The sequence below is a fragment of the Culex quinquefasciatus genome, chromosome 3 (assembly GCF_015732765.1).
Source record: "Culex quinquefasciatus strain JHB chromosome 3, VPISU_Cqui_1.0_pri_paternal, whole genome shotgun sequence".
In the NCBI taxonomy this organism is placed as follows: Eukaryota; Metazoa; Arthropoda; class Insecta; order Diptera; family Culicidae; genus Culex; species Culex quinquefasciatus.
In genome coordinates, this window is record NC_051863.1 from 107,326,406 (window position 1) to 107,352,856 (window position 26,451).

Below are 26,451 nucleotides of genomic sequence, written 5' to 3' on the forward strand. Positions count from 1 at the left end.
TAAAATGAAATGGTATAATATGGCAGAGAATGGTAAAAAAGATTGGGAACTTGTAGAGTAATAAATAATTTTTAAATAAATATCACAAGTTTAACATTGTTTATTGCTCGTATTTGTATCCGGGCTGTATGTTGCGGTATTTGATGACAAATTGTTCAAATTGTTGGTGGTTGAAACACCCTAATGTATTATGTTCAGCGACTCATCTGAAGAATGTACTTTATTTTAAATGATATTTTTGAAAGATTCAATTTTGTCACTGCTTTTTTGAACATTGCTGTAATTAGTATTTGTTTGAAGATGATTTTTATTTAATGTTTTTAGGTATATGAAGGTAAACGCATAATTTTGTATTCATTCTAGTTGATTTCTTTGTCGCAATTTCAAAGTTCACTGTGTACATTCTTCTGGATGGGCTCTGCGAAGTATGTCCAATTGTTTTGTAAGATGCTGTATTTTCGATTCATAGTCCTGAAAGGGAGAAAAGCGAATTAGAAAAAAAAATCAATATCGATTTTAATGAAATAGTTTGACACAATTCAATACAATCAAGACTCTATTAGGCTTGTTCCGGTAGCCTCCACTTTTGAATTTAAAATAGGATTGATCCGCATACATATTTTTTCCAAGATGACGAGTTTTGAGGTACTTTTGCCACAAATGTAATTATTTTTAACATCAGTGGAACCGCATCTGAAAATTACCTTCTCCAATCCTGTGCAAATTAGACATGGCTGCTGAGTGTTGATATTATTGACATGCAAGAATCACGAATTTTATCCAAAATCGGACCACCCCTATTTTCAAACGGCGATAGCTTAGGAACCACAAATCTTAGAAGGTCGGTCTTAGACTCAATTTTCAAGGAAATTGTACGCAGAGTTGATTTTCATGATCAAAATTCAGATTAGTTGTTTTTTCTGTCTGTATTGCATAATTGAGAAATTTAAACTGCCACAACACCTCTATTTATTTAATTTGACATCACCATCGCATTTCCCGGAAAATTTTGCATAAGAATCACAGACAGAAAGGAATATGTTTCGTTACAGAGATCACACATTTTAAAGTTTTGAGTATTTGAGAATACTTAGCTGCTTTTGACGCATCTGCTTGATACACGCAGGCGCGCTGGTTAATGGTTACCACCTTGTACTCTAGAAATGATTAATAATATTTTGTAGAATTTTACGTAATCGTATACGATCCTAATAGAGTTCCGTTTCAGAATTCGACCCTGACCGGGCAAGCTCTGGCTTTAAAAAAAAGTTTCTTTGCCGGCCTTCGAATTATAAAACTCCGGATAATCAAGGCTCCGAGTCAACGAGTCTGGACTGTATCAGCATCCAGCACACTTGTTGTTGGCACTAAATAAAAGGGTGCTTTCACACTACGATAAGCGTGAAGGAGAAACAAAACAAACCACTTTCCATAATTAATGGAACTAGGCTAACTCTGTTGGATTCCAGATCACCACAGTTTGTTGATTTTATTTATAGGTACACATATAAAAAGTGGATTAAAATTTGTCGGGGAAAAATAGGCACCTTTGACTTATGCAACATTTAGCTCCATGAGATACCGCTCGTAACTAATCGCAAATATTACGATCGGTGCTAGGATGCGATTAAATTGAACGTTTAATTGGAATGTGGAACGGCCATCGTCAGCATTGAAATGCTGCACTACAATTTCCATGATCCAGGGTGAATATTCCTTTGTCATGGTCATCGCTTTTCATAATCGAGCTTACAGCAGCTAAATTGGCATTTCAAGATTATGCTTCCTTAAAGTTTGGTAGGTATATACTGCCCATGTTCGCATAAATGTCCCATATGCAAAAACAGCAAGCTGAGAAAAACGCATTTGAAGTTTGTCCCACACATAAGGCTACGTGTTAAGTTTTCGCGAAAAAACTGGATTTCCTCCTAATTTCTAGAACAAAGTATTGGAACGATGAAAATGCATATGGGACATTTATGCTATCAGGGGCAGTATAGGCAAATTGAACTATCTCTTTTTGTCAAAACTCATTTTGATTTAGTAAATTTTTACACTATGAAATAATTCAATTCAATTAGTGTTTATTAGATTTTCCAGTTCTGCTCCAGGATTCAGAGATTTGGAGAAACTTAGATCAATTCATAAGCCTTAACAGGGAGGGTACATGTTACTAAGTTTAGATTTTGCTAGATGCGTGCTCTTTTAGGGAAAATAAATTTTGAGAAAAAAAACCCTACACTTTGAAATAAATAATGACATTTAATGTCAAAACAAATATAGAGATCTGAAAATTGAATCGGGCTTATCTTTGAGGTTGCTTACCTTAAGCTTACTTTGTTTCGAAAGTCTGGACCTGTCTGATGATGCTGTGGAGTGTTTCCCATCACTAGATCCATTATCGAAAAGGGCACTCGAGTACCCATGACTGGTGTCATAATATGTTACCTGCAAAATGAGGAGAAAATGAGTAAAACATCTGTAAATCTTCATCTGTCTGTATATTTACAATTAACAAAAAAGTTGAAAATCGAAAATTAGCATCGTAAAATACTTTCTACCTAGGGGAAATATACCCATTTTAATCACACTAAGCCGTTCGACCAATTCTCATCACTTTTGCCGTTTTCCGCTATTAAATCAACATTTTCAGATTTATCAACAATGTAGAGTCGCTTGCTCACTTTTAGTTGAGCTATTTATTACTTTGGAACCGTCAAAAATACTTTATTTAAGCTGTAATTCATGATCAAAGTGCTGATAGGCGGATAATATAAATAGGCTGAGTAAGGGTATAGATCCCCTACCATAATTCTAAAAAATGTATCTGTTTGAAAAAAATTCTCAAGAAGACTTGCTTAACACGAATAATAATCATGTCTATGAAATCTCCAACATTGTCAGCGATAAGCTCTGAAAGGATGAAAAGCGTTTGCTTGTAAAATTTAAAGGAAATAATGAAAAAATGTATCCATAACTCAAACCAGACCATGTTGATTGTTAGCTATTGTTAGCTTTTATGGCAAATCTTTTTAGAATTTGAAAACATGTTGCAGCTCGAATTTCAAACATGTTGCTGATGATGACCCTAATTTCTCACCCTCGCGTTTTATACTTCAAGGGCCTCAATCAAATTCAAACCCCATGTGTCGTCATCAGAGAACATTAAATTAATTTTATCGGCACCGCTCTATAAATCCTTATCGACACCAAAAAAATCAGCTCGAAACAGGTCGAAACTAGATTGATGAGAACGTGACCATTACATTACGACCATATATATCTAGAGATCCTAAATAGGGAGACTGGTCGAAGTGAATTTGACGTACCCAAACAGACACGAGTTTGACGTATCCAAACGAGCATTTGCCTTTACGCGCAACAAAACTTATCAGTGTTGCCAAGCTTAAAACATACGTTGCCAGATCGATTTAGCAAGCTTAGACCAGTCTCCCTATTTAGGGTCTCTATATATATCGGGAATTGACCTTGCTGTATTCGTGATATAACCTTCAAGAATTTGGCTTTACTCTAGTACAGTTAGACCTCCATCAGGGTCATTTCGGGTAATAAACCATGGTGGAAGAATAGGACAGCAACTTTTATTACCCGCTCAATGTCCTCGTAAAGCTTCTGCTTCTGGCGGTCCAACTGTTGGATGGCCTGTTGGTATCGCTGTTCCAAAGATCGATCGTCCACTAATTTCGTGTTTGTGCCAGAGTACAACCGCGCCATCAGCGCCATCTCACGGTGCTTCATGTCTTCCTCGGCGGACATGAGGTCGGTCTCCTCACGCTGTCGCTGTTTTTCAAAATGATAGGAAAATTTTACACAATTAGAACGGCAAACTACCGAATCCATTAGCAATGTAATACCCTATTAAGCGGGCATCATTAGGGAAACTTGAAGAATTTAACATTTTGCAAACACAACCGTATACTGGGAATGAAGGGTGTAGTAACGAACTAAACTGATGGCCCTCTTACCCCCATAACGAACCATTAACTTCCCCACCCCTGCAAATACCTCGTACTGCAGTGTCCTCAGCAGCGTTGTAAGCTCAAATTCCCGAGCTGCGGTATTTTTCCGAAGTTGCGCATTCCTGCTCTCCAGCAGTGCCTCGTTCTCCTGATCCCGGAGATGTTTCTTGTGCAGCAGCAGCAGCTTTCGTTGCATTGCAATTCGCTGCTCCTCAGTTGCCAGCGCTTCCTCGTACTTCGTTTCGACTTCTGAAGAATGAAAAATGCGAAATTTATCATCACCGTTGGCTTAATTCTTGACATAATAGAATTGAGCTATTATCTCATAAGTATTCCATAAGCTTTTTTTTTTTTGACTAGTTTTGACTCCTCGGAACTTTGACGATCGATTTAACATTCTATATACAGACAAGACTCAACTATCTGAAGTCCTCAAAAAATTTCACTTCGGGTAATCGAATCTCAAAAAAATGTCTTAGTTGTATTGTTTTGAGTCGGTGAGTAAAATCTGGAGTGCTTTGAACATTTCAAATCCACGATAACAGCCAAAATAGCAGTGATGAAAAAATGCACTCGGTAATGTAAAAGACAATACCGACGAACCGCCCTAATTTTCCATCCAAACTTTGGAGAAAACCCATTCGGCACTGTCTAGTAATTTTAACACATTTCAAAGTGAAAGTGTTTCTGGGTACCGTCAGTGGGGGTGACATTGCGTCTGGGGGGTGAGATTGGGTCAAAGTGATTTTTTACGGATTTTACCATTTCTCAGGTTCTTCTTAATGAAACTAAATTCTATTAAAAAGGTTGTGTAGGGGACATAAGCAAACTTTTTTGATGCCTTCGGTATGCCCAAAGAAGCCATCTGGCATCATTAGTTTGTCCATATAATTTTCCATACAATTTTGGCGGCTGTCCATACAAAAATGATGTATGAAAATTCAAAAATCTGCATCTTTTGAAGGAATTTTTTGATCGATTTGGTGTCTTCGGCAAAATTGTAGGTATGGATAAGGACTACACTGGAAAAAAATAATACACGGTAAAAAAAATTTGGTGATTTTTTTATTTTTACTTTTTATCACTAAAACTTGATTTGCAAAAAAATACTATTTTTAATTTTTTTTATTTTTTTATATGTTTTAGAAGACATAAAATGCCAACTTTTCAGAAATTTCCAGGTTGTGCAAAAAATCATTGACCGAGTTATGAATTTTTTAATCAATACTGATTTTTTCAAAAAATCGAAATTTTGGTCGCAAAAATTTTTCAACTACATTTTTCGATGTAAAATCAAATTTGCAATCAAAAAGTACTTTTCTGAAATGAGCATGAGCATGGTTGACTGCCAATGAGCTGCTAGTTACTCCGTTATTAACAGATCAGCTGAAGTTAAACAATGAATCAAAAATGATCAGTGGGAGCCAACCATCCGTTCACTGTTTAACCTCTGAAGATCTCTACTTTATTAGTCAATACCGGCGCCCTCCCAAGAAGCCTGCAGTTCAACGAAAGGGAGGAATGTTAGTCCGATAGTTGAAGTTGCTGACTCATCAAGCACATAGTTTTTCACTATATACTTGTTGATACCGCTTGAGACCGTTGAATCCACAGCATCTCCTTCAAGCATCACGTGATTAATTTTTTTTTGGGTTAGTAGGATAAGGTATTGGCTTTTCGATGCCTCCCGAGCTACGACGCTATGGGGAGGACTTTCATAACAGACCCGTCGGCGAGCCTTCCGAGCAACGATGCTATGGGAAGGTCTTTCTGGTTAACACACAATCTCACTCACACACATTTATTTTGCTCCACTATTAACTCAACGATCCAAATTGTCAGTGCGTCTTTCGTTCATTATATAGAAATGGCTTTTTCACCGCAAAAAAATAAAACCTTATTCGAAAAATTTAAACACAATCCACCCGACGCCGTGCCTTCCAATCAACGATGATATAGGAAGGGCTTTGAAAATCACAAAAGAAATCACTTTTCACTCCGAATATTTTTTACGACCGCGCGCTCCCTTTGCCAATTATGCACTGAAAAAGTACTTTTCTGAAATTTTGATAAAGTGCACCGTTTTCAAGTTAAATCCATATTTAGGTGACTTTTTTGAAAATAGTCGAAGTTTTTCATTTTTTTAAATTAGTGCACATGATTGCCCACTTATGTCAAAAATATTTTTGAAAAGCTGAGAAAATTCTCTATATTTTGCTTATTCGGACTTTGTTGATACGACCTTTAGTTGCTGAGATATTGCAATGCAAAGGTTTAAAAACAGGAATATTGATGTTTTCTAAGTCTCACCCAAACAGCCCACAATTTTTCAATGTCGATATCTCAGCAACTAATGGTCTAATTTTCAATGTAAAAATATCAAATATTTGAGAATATTTCCGATCTTTCCGAAAACAATATTTTCAAAATTTTCAAATCAAGACTAACATTTTAAAAGGGCGTAATATTGAATGTTTGGCCCTTTTGAAATGTTAGTATTGATTTGAAAATTTTGAAAATATTGTTTTCGAAAAGATCGGAAAATTTCACAAATATTTAATATTTTAACATTGAAATTCGGACCATTAGTTGCTGAGATATCGACATTGAAAAATAGTGGGCTGTTTGGGTGAGACTCAGAAAACATCAATTTTCCTGTTTTTAAACCTTTGCATTGCAATATCTCAGCAACTAAAGGTCGTATCAACAAAGTCCGAATAAGCAAAATATAGAGAATTTTCATAGCTTTTCAAAAAAAAAATTTTTCAGAGGTGGGCAAACATGTGCACTAATTTAAAAAAAAATGAAAAACTTAGACTATTTTCAAAAAAGTCACCTAAATATGAATTTAACTTGAAAACGGTGCACTTAATCAAAATTTCAGTAAAGTACTTTTTGATTGCAAATTGGATTTTACATCGAAAAATGAAGTTGAAAAATTTCTGAAAAGTTGGCATTTTATGTCTTCTAAAACACATCAAAAAATAAAATAAATTAAAAATAGTGTTTTTTTGCAAATCAAGTTTTAGTGATAAAAAGTTAAATAAAAAAAATCACCAAATTTTTTTAACCGTATATTATATTTTTCCAGTGTAGTCCGTATCCATACCTACAACTTTGCCGAAGACACCAAATCGATCAAAAAATTCCTTCAAAAGATACAGATTTTTTATTTTTCATACATCATTTTTGTATGGACAGCTGCCAAATTTGTATGGAAAATTATATGGACAAACTAATGATGCAAAATGGCTTCTTTGGGCATACCGAAGGCACCAAAAAAGTTTCAGTCGGATTAAAAAATACAAAAAAAAATCGAATGACCGAAATTTGGGAGAACTGCTCAGTTGATATCTGGATAGAACACTTTTTTATTTGAGTTTGAAAATTATTTTTTCATTAAAATGCCCTTTAAATTTAACCAATAAGGATGCTCTACCCTGCATTTTGTTGCATTTTTCAAGTCCTTTCAGATGCATTTTGAATTTTGAAGTTAAATTGAATTTTGCCTAAGTTATAGCCTTTTTAAGATTTTTGACGTTTTTGAACCTTCAAACTTTGTGTCCCGATTTGTCCCACTTCCACTTGACCTAGAGTGCTCATATTTTGGCCAGATGCTAGTTTTATATGTACAAATAACCCCTGAAAATTTCAGGCCGATTGGTGAGGTCCAAACGACATCCCATACAAAGGGGTATGCCCTGTTCGTGGACTCGCTCTTAAGATGACTTCGCTGAAAAAAATGTCGTTCCTAAAACAAATCCTGTTCTTTTGACAGCTGTCTAAAGTTGAGGTACGTTTTTGACCAAAAAAACCTCTCGAAAAAAACCCCAAATACTTGAAAATATCTACTTCAAACATTTTAGCATGGCAATACGATTCCCTCGAACAAGAAACACTGTTGGATGACTTGTTTTTACCATATCGTTGTATTTGAACATCATTTTAGTTACATTTGACCCAATGTCACCCCCTCTAAGGGGTGAGATTGGGTCAATTTTCAAACTATTGGCATTTAAGGTAGTGTTCATCAAAATCCACCATATTTTGGGAAAATCTACTATGATGGATTTTAAAAGAGATTTTAAAAGAGAAACAAACGAGCTTTAGGATAAAGACAAGGATGTAATCGACAGGAATCAAGAAAAATATACCCCTCAATAGCCTGGCATACCGCAGGTCTTACTCACCTCTCATCCGTTTGTCGTGCTCCTCCTGTACCAGTCCATCCATCATTCGCTTTTTCAAGGAATGTTCTAATTTCTCCATCGTCACAATCTTCGCTTCCAGTCGCTCCTGTTGCGCTTTCAGCGAATCCATTTCGCCCACCCGAGTATCGACAAATTGCTTGGGAAAATTGCTAAATTTGCTATACGTGCTTCTGGCCCGGTTCTCATCACGCTTTCGCGCCTGATTGGGTTCATAACTCCGTTGGCGCCCATCTAAATTAGTGCGTTTGGCCACCCCACCGAGGGAGACGAACGACTTCATATAGTACTTTGATGAACGTTCTCAGGGCAGCGGTCCATTACGTCGTACGTCCTTTTCAGCAGCTTGTTGATACTGATCAACGCCGGTTCGCGGAAAAAAGCTTCCACTTCCCCTTCGGTGGCACAAGTCATGATGGTTGCCCGGTGAGCGGCATTGTAAGCAACGATGAAAAATATCACGAAATAGGATTCGTTCGAGAGCACATGATCCCACAGCTGCGTCCATTGACTGACATTGAAATTTGCCGCGAAAGCCGTTTCCATCATCGTCAGGGCATAGACTCGCGAAGATATATTGCGCTCGCGATAAACATTCATCAAACTAGGCTCATACTCGCACAGGACATTCTCAACCAGGCCCAAATAATTCATCGGTTCCAGTGGGGCGTACTCGAACCACAGTTGTCCCTGGTTGAGCAGAATAGTGGCCACCAGCTCAAAACACAGCAACGAATCATTCGGGAACATCCTCACGAAGGGTTGCACGAAAAAAGGCACAAAGTCACATTGGGCAAAAACTGCTGACCAGTGAGCCAGGCAGGAAACAGTTTTTTTCACATTCCGAACGGTCCGTACTTCCAGGCTGGCAAACTTCCGATCATAATCCTCCACGCACGGATGGTTCCCTCGCAGCAGGAGTGCGTTGAAACAATCGACGTTCTGTGGCAGCTCCAACAACGCGCGCCAAATTGGGGCTCGATGCTTTTCCGGGTACTCTCCAAATTCCTTCAGTATGGGAAGCAGCCGGCTTTTGACGAGAGTTTTCGAAATCTAAACCAGAAAGAGCGGAAAACAGATGCCTGTTTTAATTGACTATCCAATAAAAATCGTGCCTAACCCCTTTGAATGATTGATGCCACCCTCACACGAGTTTAAAAAAAAAGATTGTTTGCCATTTTCAAGTGGAGCTCAAGATTAAATAGGCATTTTCGAGATAAGATAACTTGTTCGGTTCCGCTTCGCCGTACATTATGCTTATACGACCGATTCTTCGGCTCCTTTTCAAAAAAAAATTCCAAGTTTTTTTCAGCGTTTTGGCTGTAGTGGCAAAATAAAAGAAGAAACCCTCCAATGTTATTACATATTTGGAAAGATAATTGATTTTCCTACAAAGAAATATCATGCAATTATAAAACGAATCTTTTGCTCCTTGAATGAAAGAATTGGATGAAATTTGAGTTTTTGCCAGCCATTTCTTTTCGTGATGGGACAACGGAAGGAGCAGATTTATGAAAAAAACTCCTCTCCCGTACAATGGCTTGCAGACCACTTTTGGTCAATGTTCTGGCTTTTAAGGTAAGAAAACGCATTTAAAGCACATTGCAATTATTGCATCATAATAAAAATATTTTTTTTTTCATATTAAAAATCATATTGAAAATTGAAAAATGTGACATTTTGGTGTAGCTTTGCTAAGAATCGGTCATACGGAGATTCAAACACACTGAAAAATGTGTTATATTTGTGTTAGTAATTGTTATGAAACGTGACCATTTGGTGTTCATAAATAGTTCTAAACATCGGATGGGCAGAGTCTCGTGAACATGATATGTTCACATAATTTGGTTTGAGCTCAGAGCGCTCACATATTAAGATTAGCAATAGGGTAGAGGACCCAGTTTTCGCCCTGCTCCAATTTTCGCCCACCTACTGGATTTAATCTGTATTTAGCAAACTTATACCATTTTTTGGTTGAATTTACTATGCAGGTTTACATATTCATTCATTTCTAGTACTAATTGAAACTTTTCTTATAAATTTCTATTGTTTCTTAAGTTTTTATAAGCTTTTCAAAAAAAGCCTTACTGCAGCCGCCATATTTTTGTCAATTTAGATTACAGCGGGTAATAATGTTAGTGAGGGAAAACAACTCATTTTGTCCGAAAATTATGTAAATGAATAATTCATTACCCGAGCAGACGGAAATAACTTGGGAAGGTCAGTTTTTGATATTGTGAGAATATCGAAATACGTTATTGGGATGATCGGATTAGTTGTTAAAATAACAAAAATCAATAACAAGATTTGTTCGAAGAATAACTTAAACTGTTATTATGTTGTTATTGCAATAACAAACCAATAACACAGAAGGAATCATGAAGGAATAACAAGATTTGTTATTTTGTGCGGAGAGGTGGAGCAGCATAATAACAAAAAATGTTATTGAACTGGTATGTCTCCATAACAAAAAAAGTTATTGTTTTGGTTTATTTGTAATTTGCAAATAAGCCTGCAGTTGCCATAACTCCTCTGTACTAGTCAGGGCTGCAGAGTCGGGTACCTCCAAGCGACTTTGAATCCATACTTGAAGACAACTCCGACTCTGGATGCAGGATATGACGTCAACGACGACTTCAGCTCTCCAAAAATACCCGACTTCAGAGATTCCGACTCCAAGTAAATGTTGCTGAAAATTTGCTGAATCCGATGCAGTCTCTGAGGTCTCACTCCAGTTCGAACTTCAACGTCAGCTCCGACTTCCTGAAAATAATAACAGTTTTTGTTATTCACACTTCAAAAATTCTCAATAAATAAATCAATTCCGTTAGGGAATATAACAAAATAAAAAAAAATGAAGTTGAATTTTAAGTTAATTTTATCGGATTAATTTTAGCTTGAAACTCCATTTCATGGTAAAATAAATGACCCCGATGAAATTGGTCAAAATTATTTCATAGTTGTAGCCAATTTTGGCAAAGTCCCTTAGGGGGTATATCAAATAATTAGAAAAATCAACTTTTAAAATTTCAACTTTTTAGAATAATTTTAGCTTAAGGACCCCATTTCATGGCTAAAATAATGACCCCGACGAAATTAGATAAAATTATCCCAAAGATCTAAACATATTTAACAAAAGAAAAAATAATAACAGATTGTGTTATGGACACTTAGAAACTTTTCCATTTGTGCGATTTATGGTAATTTTATTTCTAAGTCAGTATACCGAACGAATAACAAATTTTGTTATTAGGAGATTTTTTGAAATGTATAACATTTCCTCTTATTAGCGTGTTATTAAAAATTTTCAATATAACATCACTTCAATACCAAATTTTGTTATTTTATCAGAAACTGTTATTATTTGTTCTTCTATATGTTGAACTTCAGGATAAAATAATAACACTTTTTGTTATTTTAACAGGATTTGTTATTGAAATATTATTGATTTTGTTATTACCGTCTGCCCGGGTAGTTCACTGTATGTGTGAATTTCATGAAAATCTAGTGATTTACCTGTTTTAAACGTTTTCCAAAGGTTATATCAATAAAATAAAGTGGGCGATTTCTGGGGTCATGAAAAAACATGCGATCCAATTTTCGTCCAGGGCGAAATCTATTATTGTGTTTTCAGATTTTGTCTAGAACCAGTTTTCGTTTACCATAAAAACTTATCTAATCGCAGCGAAATGTGCTTGAAAATATATTTGGAACATTCTAGATTATTTCTATAGGTTAAATAATCATTTTAATTAGTTTCATTCATTAAGGGGTTTTGGTATAAACATCAGTTCAAAAATTGACCTAAGCTAAGATATGGGACACCTAGTTCAAATGTAATAAAAGTTTACTGGGACAGAGGAAAACAAATTAAGCAGAGGATGGGAAAGTAGTTACACATGTGCTTTAATATTTTTATTAAGAGGTACTCGAAGTTTTATATTGAGTCAATTCGGGAGCGAATGCCCCATAGGGTTAAAGCTCCCCTAACAAAATCAACAACAACATGGAGCTAATTGTAACTGTGTGCTCTTATCTAGGGTGAATAGGGACACATGAATTCTATCACAAATTTTGATTTAGTCATATTTTTTTAGTGAGAGTGAGAACATGTTTTGGTTTTAGTTAGAATATACAAAGAACCTAAAAAATAGTAGGACATCTGTATAGAAAGCTCGTAGGGTTTTTTGAACTTCAATTTATTTTACGACAAAATATGTGCAAATCAATGAAATTGAGCTTCGGGAACATGTTGTGTATCAATAGGAGACCATATTTGCTTAGCTTTGTGTCATAACTTCATATGGTATCTTGATTTTTGTCGTGGGCGAAAACTGGTTCCAAGGATGGGCGAAAATTGGATTTAGGGGGGCAAAAATAGGCTCTTCAGAGCACTTTATTAAAACGCAAAATTTTATCAAAAATGAACATGTAAATGATGAAAACTTTGTGGAAACTTAAAATCAAATAGTTTATCAACGTTCTACAACATATAGAACCAAATACCATAAATTGTCATTAAATACTCATCAAATTTCCTAGATTGCCACTATAAAGTGGGCGATTTCTGGGTCCTCTACCCTATGAACAACATGAAAATCTGTCAAATTTAAATTTAAATCTATTGTAAAAAAAGAAATTATATAGGCTCGATGAAATAAAAAATAATAGGTACAACTTTGGATATGTTTTAATGTACAGACCGGTTGAGTTTTTCGATTGTCAATGCTCAATACAAAATATCAATTTTGAAGTTTCAAATTTTAATTGGTAATTTAACAGCGATATAAAACATGCCAAAGAACAACATCTGATGGCTTTTTCTCACAGACATTTGCTCGGAAAATAATTCTGATGTACAGTATGTAAAAAAAGTATTTACACCCCTTGGGCACTATGTACATTTTGTGATGAAACATGTAAAAAAAATAAAGTTTGACCGGAACCTAGTACTACGTTTTGTGAAATTCCAACGAAAAATCTATTCTATCGATACAAAGACCCCCAAAACGGTGTTATTCCTACTCCAAAGTGTTTATTTAGCAATTCTATGGTAATATATTGACATTTAGTTAAAATGAAAGTTTGCAAAATTAAGTTAAGATAAGTTTTATATAGAATTTCCAGCGTTTATTAACTTTTATACTAAGTAGTTTGTAAACTTTATATTCAATCCAAATTATTTTTTTAATCAGTCAAGGATGCCTATTTGGAGTTGGAAGACTGGATTTATGGTGATTTGTCAACAAAAAACATTATTTATGTTAATTTTTCGAAAGGTGTACAATTTTTTTTTGCACTTTTTTTATTTTTGTAATGGTATTTGTTATATAACTTTTTATAGAAAACATCTTTTCATGAGCTTTTTGTAGCAAAATGTTCAGCATAAGTTTTTGAACAAAACGTAGTACTAGGTTTCTGACAAACTTTAAATTGTTAAATGTTTCATCACAAAATGTGCATAGTGCCCAAGGGGTGTAAATACTTTTTTTACATACTGTATACAGCCATCCCACATATTCGGAACACCCACAAATTCGGAACACTTTCATGATAATTTGTCAATAGCATGCCAAAAGTAGCTTTTCTGTCGACCTTACTATTTTTAGAACCTTCATTTGGACATTATCTTGCTATTTCACTAGTAAAAGTAGGACTTTTGAACAAAAAACTTCATTCCAAGACTATTTTGCCCAGAGCAGCAAAACACTGCCTCCAAATGGCCTGTTTCATAATTGTGGGATGTTATTGTGCCTCCCACAATTGTGGAACACCTGAATTTAACTGATATTTTCACAAAAAAAGTTATCAAACCATGTATAAAACATCACTAAGCTTGAGTTTCTTTGATTTCAGTGTGTGAAGTCATTATTTGGTAAAAAATATGTGCTCATGGAGAGATCTAAAGTTTGTTTACATTCGTAAGAAAAAAGTGTTCCGAATTTGTGGATTTCAAGGGTCAAAGTAATTCTTCAAAAACTTCATATAAAAGTTAAAATTTGCAGATGTTCTATACAGCATTATGTTGTATCATTATGTTCAATTATCGATTTGCTATGATTTTTTGAACATTGGCCGATCTGGAAACCGTTCCGAATATGTGGGATGACTGTACGTGAAGCAATATCTAGAAGGTGTATGGTCAATTTTCGAGTGATTTTAAAGCCTCCTTCCCTCAGTAAGGAAGACGAAAAAACTTGACTTCTTTTCGTCTTCCTTACTGAGGGAAGGCTCTAAAATCACTCGAAAATTGGCAAATTCAATTTTGTTCAAAATATTTTAACTTGGCTAAACAAATTTTCATCACCCTGTTCCGTAGCTCAACAAATGGCATATTTGTACCGTCATCAGGGGTGACATTGGTTCTGGGGGTGAGACTGGGTCATACACATATCACCATTTTTGTCAGCATTTTTGCTATTTTCGGGGTGAGATTGGGTCATACAGAAATGCTGATATTTGTATGACCTAATGTCACCCCAGACTCAATGTCGACATAAAACATAGTCGAAAATAACACATAAAAATGTTTTAGGTTAGGTTATGTTTTCTTTACATTTTTTTTCCTCATTGTACTAGTCTTACAAAAATGATAAATCATATACTTTTAAAGTTATGAAAATTAACAGTGTTTAAATCACGAAAAGTAAATTAAAGTTGAAGAGCCACAGCTGACCACTTATTATGTAAATCAAAAGTAATTATTATAAGAAAGTATATTTAATTCACAAAAAAACACACCAAAATTGCATTTTTGCGTAATTCAATATTTGTGCTAAACAAATAACAATGTTTGAATCAAATCCGGTCAATTATTTCAATTCAATGGATCTGTTTAAACAAATTTTATTAGTAAGAGCATAACCATTGAATCTTAAATGCTCAATTAAGTTCCAAATCACTTTTTTGCCGAGATAATAGTATCTTGCGATTTCTGTCTTGCTTACTAAAGTGAAATGAAACATAATGGCTTGAATCAAACATAAAACAACAACGCACAAACCTTATCGTGAATATCCTCGAGTCGTCTGTCTGTTTTAAGCTTGCTCTCCTTCCGGAAAACGGACGTGCTTTGTCCGGTAGTCACTGCCTGAGCGGAAGTCGTCATTCCGGAGCTGCTGTTGTACAGAGAGCCCCCACTGGATTGTGAAGCTAAATTACAGTTCACCGCTGCCCTGCTGGCCGTTGCTGTTTTCAATGGTCGCGGGTGTGTCTTTCCTGTTGCCAAATGTTGTAATTTATTCGCTTTCAGGGCACACGAATGGAATTCCAAATTATGGAGCAAAACTTGCCCGCTTTTCAACACATTGGTCAGCATTTTCCCATTTCGGGAGGGGAGGAATTTATAGCATTTGTTTTCCGGCCCGCGGACAATGCAGCGTCTAGTGCCGTCCTCTAAATTCATTAGACACAAATCACTGTCGACAGTTTTCACTACAACGACCAATTCATGCCCTGCAGCCGAATTCTGTTCCACGTGTCCGAGCACATCAAAGTGCGTAATGAACAAATTGGTAAAAACTAGTACTTTGCATATCTGCCAGGCATCACTTGAAACTACAACCAGAGAATTGTCCACGCAATGAAGCAGAAGCAGCTTTCCAGCGAATCGGGCGGTTTTTACGAATCTTGAACCTTGTCCATTACTGGTCATGCTTCGGATAACTCGTTCGATTTCGACCCGGGAGGAATCTCCTTGATCACACAGGTCACCTTCATCCGTAATGTTCCCGGGGATTACCATAGGGCAGAACTTTTTAAGGTAATTATCTTTCATCTTCTTCAAGTTCAGTTCACGGACCAGTTTGAGCTCGGAATTCCAAATTTGCAGCATGCCATCGAGTCCACAACCGAGCAAAAGGGCGTCCGTCTTTGGAATCCACTGGAGCTGATCGATTCGTTTCAGTGCATCTGCCTTTCCGTAATTCAATTGATGCACTCGAACGAAATTTCGCACATTGTACAGCATGGCACAGTCCTGTGTTGTAACGAGAAAGAGCATCGATGGTTCAGCTTTGCTCGGTTTAGCTCTTTGTCCCGTAACGGTTGACTTCTCTGTTTGTAGCTTTGGCTTTTGTGGGCGTCCTGACCTGGATTGGGACCAGAATGGGAAGGATATTCGCTCGATTGGCGTGTTGTGAGCTTTTAACCGCATTAGTACAGTGCCCGTGTCTGTTTGGGGAAACAACAGTGATGCAATTACACTTCAACCAGTAAAATCTCAAATGTCGTAACATGGTACCCGTAAACAAACAATGTCATGCAAATAACAGTGATTACATTTGGCTCACACATCAATAAAATTTACCTGAATCGAAAACTAATAGCAAGCCTTCCTTGTTCCCTAGAATAAACTCGTTTGTTCTAGGAATATTCTCGATACACACGATACCTTGCATAAGATTCGAGAGAACCCAATAAGCGCACGAGGTAAAGTCAAACACGAACAAATTACACCTGAAATGATACATAGTTGGTAATACCAAATGTTTGCATTTCAAAAGGAACCCTTATTATTACCTATGATCAACTGCGATAAATCTTTCGTTACTATGACTGAAACACGCCGTAATAAACCTAATTCGTATTACTTGACCGTTTTGAGAAACGGTATGATGGATGTTGAGCAGAATCCTTGAATGTCATAAAACAGACAGTTTTATTAATTTATAGAAAAAGTTTGGTAAATTGCATACCCATCTTTAGAACTTTTCAATTGAAACTTTAGTCTTTGTATTTTTTCCTTTTTAAAAAGAACATTTTCCAGTTCATTAGAAGCACATTCTTCATCATTATTTGTTAAATTAACCATTCTGAACTAGATAATTCTAACAAACCGTAGTAACTTCATTACAAACTAAACATTCCTTATTCAGCGTCGGCAACGACGCGTCGGCTACGTTGTTTCTGGTTGCCTAGCGACAGCTGATTGCCGCGTTGCCATGGGAACAGCTGTGCGCAAACAGGTCGTAAAGGCGAGGGTGTTTGGCGTTTGTTTTCAGGTGCGTTGTATTAGGGGAAATATACCCATTTTAATCACACTAAGCCGTTCGACCAATTCTCATCACTTTTGCCGTTTTCCGCTATTAAATCAACATTTTCAGATGTATGAACAATGAAGAGTTGCTTGCTCACTTTTATTTGAGCTATTTATTGCTTTGAAACAGTCAAAAACACTTTATTTAAGCTGTAATTCATGATCAAAGTGCTGATAGGCCGATAATAGAAATAGGCTGAGAAAGGGTATAGTTCCCCTACTTGATCTACATTATGTTGCCTATAAAAATGCGACATTGATGCAAAAAAAAAGTTTTTACATTTTTTTTTATTGGAAAAAACTTTTACAATTGATTAGAAACCGAGTATGGAACATTTAACCGAACAGGGACAGTTTAAAGCTTTAAAACATTGACCACAGATCTGGAAAACACATAATGTTTTAGGAACATAAATATTTTATTGAATTATTATTATTATTATTTTTGTGTGAATCTTTTTGTTTCAATACATTAACAAATTTTAGCTTGATTTTAGATTTTTGGATATGAATCCCAACAAGCTTTAGTACAAGAGAGCACATATGTATCGAATTGTTTATTTCTCCACTAAGGCCGTTACAAATATTTTTAAAAGTTTATGTCATGGAAAGTAATGATTGCATAACAACTGGACAGGTACATGATTTATTTATTTTTTACTTTTTTTGGTATAATACGTAAATACTCAAATAGCTGAATTTTCTGATGAATTTGGTGTCTTCGCCAGTTGTAGGTATTGTTGAGGACTATTGAGAACAAAATAGGAGCACGGAAAAAAATTGCCGATTTTTTAATGAACTTTTTTTCACAAAAACTCAATTTCCCAAAATACGTATTTTCAGCGTGACCACTTAAATCCCATTTTAAAATTCACGACTTTTTCCAGTCTTTTTCAGAAAGCTCAAAAAATAGGCATTTCTAATCCTAAGAATGATTTCAAACAAAAAACTTTCTAAAAGAAAAGTCAATGTCAACCATCGAATAAAATCCAAATGAATTAAAAAAAATTAAAAAAAAACCGGCAATTTTTGCAAACACAGATACTGAACAACAAATAAAAAAATACTTCAAAAATTGCTATTCATTTTTATTAGAGAACCTGGTGCTTATTAGAGAACGGTCATCTCCAACCAAAAGTACCAATCGAAGCACATGAATTGTCAAACGGAGGTACCAATCGAGCAAAATCCTTTGTCTTTTGCTCGATTGGTACCTCCACTTGACCATTCATGTGCTTCGATTGTTATTTTTTTCTCTGATTATTATGATTCAGAGTTTGAACAAGCAATGTCTTTGAAAAAAATCGAAAGTTCAACAATACTTATAACCTCCATGTTATTTTTTAAATTGGCAAACGTATAGTTTTTGAAACTTTGTTTCAACTGGAAATGGAAAGTTAAAGATAACTGAATTGAAAATTTAAATCCTATATATATATATATATATATTTTTGTTTTTTTTTTCAAAGAACGATTGAAACATAATTGCTGTTAATATTTGTTCAAAGAATTTAGAAAAATATCAAGGAATTCATAAAAAATATCAGCTCTTTTTTTCAATTTTATAATTTATGATATTGATTTTTTTTAATCAATGTTGATTTATCTAGTGCACAGTATTATTTTTTTTTATTCAATAAAATTTCAGTTTAATATGATTTTATCTTTTCCCACTTATTTTTAGCAAAATGTTTGTAGAGACCATTTTTTAAAAACAATTTTGCAATTACTCAAAATTTCTTGGATTAATGTTTTTTGAAATTTCAATAGTAGGTAATTTACAAATACTCAAAAAACAGTTTCAAAGATTCAATCTTTATGACAAAATTAAACAGAATCATAACCTGGTCATTAGGCTCTATTTTTATATTAGTTTTTCATTAACTTGCGTCTTGTTTTTAAAAAAAAATAATAGCGATCATTTGATTCATAAAAAAAATTATGAATATCTGTGTCAAAGGCATCCAATATTTATTAGAATTTTGAATGTCTCAAACAGCTTTTCCAAACTAAAATTTATTGAAATAGTGAAAACCTTATATTTGAAGTAAGTTCCTAAAGCAGAACTGAGTGAATTTAATTTGAAAATTGTACAAAATATTACAAAATTATTCAAGAGTTTAAACATAATTTTCAAACAAGAATGCTTGGAGTATCCGACCTTTTCCGACTTTTTGACAAAAAATCATATTCCGATTTTCGGCGAATTTTGGCGAATTCCCGAATTTGCAATCGAAAAGTATTAAAGATTTGTTGATAAAGAGCCCGTTCAAAAATATCAAAAGATTATTCAATAACGTGACTAGAACAGCTGTCCCAACTCACCCCATGTGTCCCGATTCGGCCCAGATGACGGTACACATACAGTCTCGTGTAAGTAATGTTCTAAAAACGTTAATGGTCTAAATTCAAATGCTACTTTTGATTTTGTCACTCGGCATTGCATTGGATTTTTAATTTCAAATCTAATCTAATCTAATCTTATCTAATCTAATCTTATCTCATCTAACACAAACGCAGCCAGTCCGATGAAAGTATGCTGGAAAGTCTTGTGATTAGATTACGCCCCAAGCACTTTTCTTGTCAGCATTAATAATTGCAGTACACCCGAGAACACCCAAAATTGTAATACAAAAATTAAAGCGGCCAGCCCTACTGCATTGTGTTTACCGCAAAGAGGATTCTGAAACCCCCCCCCCCCCCCCCCCTGTTTAAAGAATCTACAGGGGAGGAAGGATGCGTGGACATACCGTACCAAACGCACATTGAAAAAATCGATTCAAAATAAAGAGCACTAAACGAACAAACCGTCCCGTTTCATATGTACGGATTACTCTCGGGTATTGTATTGGATTACTATTTAGGATAAAACTCTCAAACTAGAAATCCTAAAAATACTAACTAAATATACGCTTTCCGAAAACAGACGTGAGAGTCAAGTAAGGAAGGACTTTTGAGTTAGTTGATTTAATTTAAAAATAGTATCCACTGCACAAACATTGAATCTATAATAAGTACTCGTTGATGAAAGAGTCAAAAACTTTACAGCTGTGTCATTGAAGTCTTCCACACTTCTGTCGTATTTTTCATGAAAACTGCACATCTTTCCATCATAGTGACCACTATTGGCTTCCACACTCGAACTGGACTTACGCTTCAAGTCACGATCTCAGAGGAAGAAATGACCCATATCCATTTGTCACTCAATAGGTATGGTAGCACCAGCACTCCGCAAACAACCATTATTTCATCTCCACAGCCACTAAACGGTCGAAATCACTATCAGGAATCATCCTCATCGTACCAATCAATCGTTGCAAATGTGTTCCGACAACTGCAGCTTCAGTTCTTAGGCACGGCAGTTTAGTCTTTTCATCAAGCTTCCTATTGTCAGCAAATGGCGAAACTCTTCAATCCTTCAATGTTATTTGTTCTCTTCGAATTTGTTCTGAAAAATTAGGGCTTTATTTAGATATATTGTGCGAGTATTAACCGACGTAACACATAGGTGCAGGCGTTCGGAACACAAAAACGTAACACACTCGAGCTAAAAAGTATCAAAATATTATATTTTTACAAGCGTCCAGAGTAACCTTATCCTAAACAAACAGTTTGCTTCGTAGCAAAATTGACCCGCGCGGCTAAATATATGAATATAAATATATGTGCATGATATCATGAGTAAATGATCGCGAACCTGCTGTTTGGGTGATCCACGTGATTTGCGGCATGAAGACTTGGGGGAAGGGGGAAATGTGCCAAATTCAAGAGATCAACGTTGTCATGATATTTATGTTGCATGCAAAGCCCTACATATTTTTTTTTTCTTCATTTAAGGTATCTGACAAACTTCGTACACTCTCGTCGTGCGTACACAATTGCTATTCCAACGGGATAGTTTCGGTCCACTTTTGCTTCTCAATATAATGTTAATATACAGGCTATTCTTACTCGTAAAAAAATACGCTTGAACCTAACGACGTGTGGGATGATCAGGAAATATCACAAGAAAGTCTCAAATTCACGTCTTTGTCTGTTCGCTCATATCTTAAGACAGCGTCCATCACTTTAATAGCAGCACCATCCGTCGCGGGAATCCTCCGCGTGAGCTATGTGATCCCTGCTCCAGGAAGGTGTCTCGAGGCGGCCCGTTCCGTCCGTCAGCCCGTTGTTACACTCGATTCCCATCTGCACGACGCCGTTCATTCCTGAAAAATGAGTTTGGTCAGAAACTTTGAAGCTTCATGATGACTTACAAACGATTTACCACTTGCGTATCCGTTCAGAACCAACGAATCCGACGATTCATACCGCTTAAGCGAGGGACAGATTTGTTCGCCGGACATTTTGATCAAACCAACAGCAATCGATATGAACACTTGTTCAATTCCCTGGAAGCAAACAATTAAAACCCAAAGTCCAAATAATTCGTTCGGAACTCACCTGATCCTGCAAGGCCGACGTTTCAAAATAGTTTCCCCCGATTGAGGTGGCGTAGAGGGCGGCCTCTTCCCGCGACACCGCACGTTTCGCCTCCAGATCGAGCTTATTTCCCACCAGCGACAGAACCATCGGTTCCTGTACGTTCCGCTGCAGCTCCTGGACCCAGGTTTTGATTTCCACAAACGAGTTGTACTGGGTCAGATCGAACACGAGCAGGGCGGCGTTCGCGTTCCGGTAGTACAGCGGGGCCATCGCCTTGAATCGTTCCTGGCCGGCAGTGTCCCAAACCTAAGGCGTTTTGAAAAGGTTTGGTTATTTGTTTCATTGAATGCGTTTTCACCAACGAACCTGCATTTTAACTTTGAAATCCTCCAAATTGACTTTGCACGTGAAGAAGGAGGCGCCTATCGTCGGTGAAACCTCCTTAGTGTAAACATTTGAAACATATCTAACTACGAGGCTCGTCTTCCCCACACCTGAAACAGATGAAGAAAAGAAAAAACAACTCCTTTATTGATGTACAATAAAAACTAACAATAGAAACATTCATAAAAAAACAGCATATCTCAAGATACCAGCTACACAAACAACACAATCCAGTTTTATCAAAACATGTTATCTTTGTTTGCAATAATCCGAGCTAGCTTGGTGACAAAAATACCTCTGCGACCAAGCCCTGGTCGGATGGTTGGTTGGTTCGCGCGCCGGAACGTGAGGTCAAATCTCCTTCTAATTAAAGGATTTGGCTTATCAATTTTTATCGACGCTGCGAGTTTGTGTGCTATTGAAGGTTGGACAGCGTCACTCTAAAGCAGCAACAAAGTGCAAATCTCTTGTTTTATATTTTAGTTGAACGCATTGATATATATTGAGCGTTCCTTTCATGCTCAAAAAACACGTTTTATTGATCTAAACATCAGAAACTAAAGATAAATAATACAGGGTGGCCACCAGTTTTGGATTTTCAATTTCCCGGGTTTTTCCCGGTTTTCTCCCGAGGCCTGATGGAACTTTTCCGTATAGTTTTAAATCAAATTACAATGTATTTTTTTAAAGACTGACGTTAGCATCAAAATACTTTTTGAACGCGTACACAACGTATACATTTGGTTCAATATTTTTATTTCTCAAGAAATTCGCAATTTCGCAATTTTCAGTGTAAGAACGGGCCTTGACCGATCTTATGCACTAGGTTCCCGACGAACACGCACTGCCCTTACACCTACATCTCACCCTTGCTCTGAGTCAGTACGAGCAGCACGCTAGAACACGCTTTGAGTGTTCGTGCCAGGCATGCACACCTTCTTTTCCGGTTACGCATTTTAACTCGGCCGGGGGTGGTACATTAAGTAGGGTTTGATGTAAGTATAAGCGCCTAACCATTTATAGTGTGTCTATCAACTTTCATTGAAGCAAAAGCTGTTTTATTTTTAGTTTTAATTCAAAAACTTATTGTTATTTACTGTGTATTGTTTTCTCCTGAAATCTTCCCTATTGTTGAGTCGTGTTTATATGTTGCTATTTCTTCTGTCGCGGTGTTTTGTTACAATAGTTTGGTCCTAAGCATTTTAGAAAAGTTTTTCAAAAGTACAATAGTAATATTTGTGTTAATCCTTTAATCATTCCATAAATTGAATAAGGGCTCGAACCTCACTTGCTTAAGAAAAAGGTGAAGTTTCAAAACAATGGACAGTAAAAGAGAATTTATTTTATAAAAATCAAGTATCAATAGTAAGAGAATGATGAGCGTATTTTTAAGAATAAAAATGAGAAGCTAGATGTATTAGATGTAAAATTAGACAATAGTTAATAGATAGAGATACAAAACAAGCTTAGATTATAGCAATGATAATTTATAGGACAGATAAAAAATTATTCAAATAAATAAATTCGCAATAAAATCAAAAAAGATTAGGCGAATGATAAATAGACTTGATATTATTATGTAGTTCATTAAGGAAAAGTATATTTTTAAGGAAAAAAAAACAAAACAAAGTTTGTTACAGCAGTATCAATTGATAGAAAAGAGTGGAAAAGCTTTGAGAGATAAGAGAATAAAAAGTTAGTAAAATTAAAATCAAATGTTGGATATTAAATAGAAGAATCAGTGAAGAATTGTGAATCAGAAGAGCAAAATAAAAATAGGAGATAGGTGGTAGCTGAGAATGAAGAGAAGAGAAACCCCGTTGTGCGATGTTTCAGGTACATCCACAGCAGTTGACTCAACATACTGCGAATCAAAACAATACCGTCTACAATCACAAATTACTTCCCTTTCCCACATTGTCGTGCCCCTTTCTTTTAGCCGTCTCGACTCTGACCCGCGGTGGTCAAAGGTTTACGATCCGTTTCCACAGGCTACCAGCTAGGTCATCATTAAAACCAAGCCAACGTGGAGGTAAGAAAATAGGACACTTGCAAGGAACCAGAGCTATACTGTTCTGATCAAGATAATTCGGATGATCTAACAGAACTACGGATGTAGTTAGTTACGCTCCTTCCAGGATGTTCCTTACGTGGACGTCAACCGAAGAGCACGCAACAAGGTCAGTGCCATTGCATGCTCTTAGGTATCAATCCTTGGCCTGCATCAAACCTATGATACTAATTATGACAAAACCCAGGGAAGAGATGTGGGAATCCCCGGTCGAACCTTTAATTTTTTAAGTTTTTTTTCTCAACAAACAATCGTTGGGAATCACCGTCAATGCTGTTTAGTTATGAAGATTTGCAGATTAAAAACAATTCATTTTCTTGATTGAAAAAAAGTTTCGATTTAACAAGCTAAAATATTTTTAAATGAAATATGTTTTAAAACCAAAGTCTCAACAAACCTCTACCTTCCAATCGTCGGATTGTTGAACGGTACATTTTCTTCCTACCTGACGAATGTCGCGACGACGACGGCAAAGTCTGGTGGCATAGGAAAACGACGACCAGCCATTGAAACAAAAAAAAACTATTGCAAATCGCACCAATAATGCTTGCTTGCTTACCTTGAGATCCTAAAACGACAATTTTCGCCTCGATTGCCTTCATGGCTCTCCGTTTGTTCCGTTCGATTCCGAGGGGGATTTGTTTTCTATTTCTGCTTGATCAGCTGTTTTTCCTTTTATTGCTTCAAGTTCAAGTGTCCAGCGGAGAGTTTACGTAGTAGCTTCCCGTTCCCGACGTGTGTTCCGATCGTTCTTCGTCGGAACAAAAGTATCCAACAACAAAGCACTCTGACTGGCTGGAGGGAGGAGGAGAAGGACCAACAACAGTTAGCTCAAATTTCGCGAGCGTTGCATTTGCTCTGCTCAATCTTCGTCGTTTCTCTTCGCCGAACGGCTACGCGTTTTCATGTCGTAAAAGAAAAACCATAGAAGAAAGTGGCCACTTCGGCGGTCGCGGTCCACTAATTTCGGTGCATAATCTTCCGGAATTTTGCTGCACACGCACCCTAGTCACATTCCCCAAAGTCCCCGGCCTGGTCAAACAAATTTAACTGGTCCAGCAGTTAAATGTCACCATCCAGTGCAAAATTACCACGGTCAGCTATAAATTTTCACTAATCCAACTTTCAAAAATAAAATAAAATGGTCCACACTCAAAAAAAACTGTTTTCCTTTCTTGCTCAACTCTTTCTTCTGCGATGTGACTGTTCCGACTGTTCGTTCGTTCGTTTGTGAGTGAACGGTTCAGCAACTGAGCAAACCAACATGGATAACCTCACACGTAAAGTAAACATTGGGCAGCATCATACGTCAAACTCGACCAACAGCTTGTTCAATTTTGACACTTGCGATTGCAATGTTTACAAAAATCCAGCCGGAGTGAGTGACTTTGTCGACATCCGTCAGCAGCATGCTGCCTTCTTTGATCAATGCGAAAGAAGATACGTAAACAAAGTGCATCGGAATCCACGATAAGAAAAATAAATAAATGGAAGCTGTCATCTGTCAGTCAAGTTCAGCCCTGCAATCAGTTCAAAGTAACGCACGTAACGTTTGGGCTGCAACACGCACATGTCAAAGTGATTTAATCACTCATGATATACACTGATAATCAACATTACACACTGTTCAGTTCACTTTTACACACCTACATGTATGGGATTTTTCAGTTCAAGTATGATTACACGAAAGTGTGTAATCATACTTGAACTGAAAAATCCCATACAAGTGTGTAAAAGTGAACTGAAAAAAGTGTAATGCTGTTTACCAGTGTACGTTCACCCTTGCCAAAACTCATGATTTTCTGAGTTCAATATCCTTCTTTTCATAGGTACTATTTTTTCAGTTCATGTACTTCAACCATAAAAATGGTAATATGGGTTGAACTGAAAAAATGGTTCTCCTACAAAAGGCCGAAATTCAAAAGGCCGAATTACTCGAAAGGCAGAATTCAAGCAAAACAACGTAAAAGGGTCGAAACCGAAGTGTAAACAAAGATTCTCTCCTGCTCACGTCAGTTGATGTTTACATGAGGAACGAGCAGGATAGACTCTTTGTTTACACTTCAGCTACGGCCTTATTACATTGTTGAATCCCAAAAGGCCGAAAAAGTAAAACAGTTGCTTTTCTCCATATATTTTGACGATTTTTTCCATACAAACTTTAAGCGATTGGAGGGAGGGGTTCCCGTCGTCAGAATGAGCTCAAATTTGGAATTTAGCCTAGTGATGGGTCAATCCTTGATTTCAGGGGGTATCCCAAAAAAGTCCGGATTTGGACCATCATATTATATACATGGTAACAATATGATCGGTAAAGATATCTTATTTCGCTTAAAATTATATAAA

The 26,451-nt window shown here is 36.3% G+C and overlaps 2 protein-coding genes across 2 annotated transcripts; both read right to left on the reverse strand.

Annotated features, from left to right (window-relative positions):
- Positions 1-75: 75 nt before the first annotated feature.
- On the reverse strand, positions 76-17,000 carry LOC6036837 (TBC1 domain family member 31). The gene is given in 10 exon segments (XM_038261097.1): positions 76-471; positions 2,326-2,448; positions 3,610-3,801; positions 4,027-4,229; positions 8,171-8,482; positions 8,485-9,241; positions 15,192-16,360; positions 16,497-16,645; positions 16,709-16,822; positions 16,885-17,000. Coding segments are annotated over 10 exon segments (3,216 nt in total). The 3' UTR covers positions 76-390.
- Positions 17,001-21,056: 4,056 nt separating this feature from the next.
- On the reverse strand, positions 21,057-25,463 carry LOC6036836 (ras-related protein Rab5). The gene is made up of 5 exons (XM_001846775.2): positions 24,665-25,463; positions 22,017-22,144; positions 21,669-21,956; positions 21,493-21,616; positions 21,057-21,433 (listed from the first exon to the last, which is right to left on the reverse strand). The coding sequence occupies exons 1-5, from the start codon at positions 24,705-24,707 to the stop codon at positions 21,294-21,296; spliced, it is 723 nt and encodes a 240-aa protein (XP_001846827.2). The 5' UTR covers positions 24,708-25,463; the 3' UTR covers positions 21,057-21,293.
- Between the last annotated feature and the right edge of the window lie 988 nt (positions 25,464-26,451).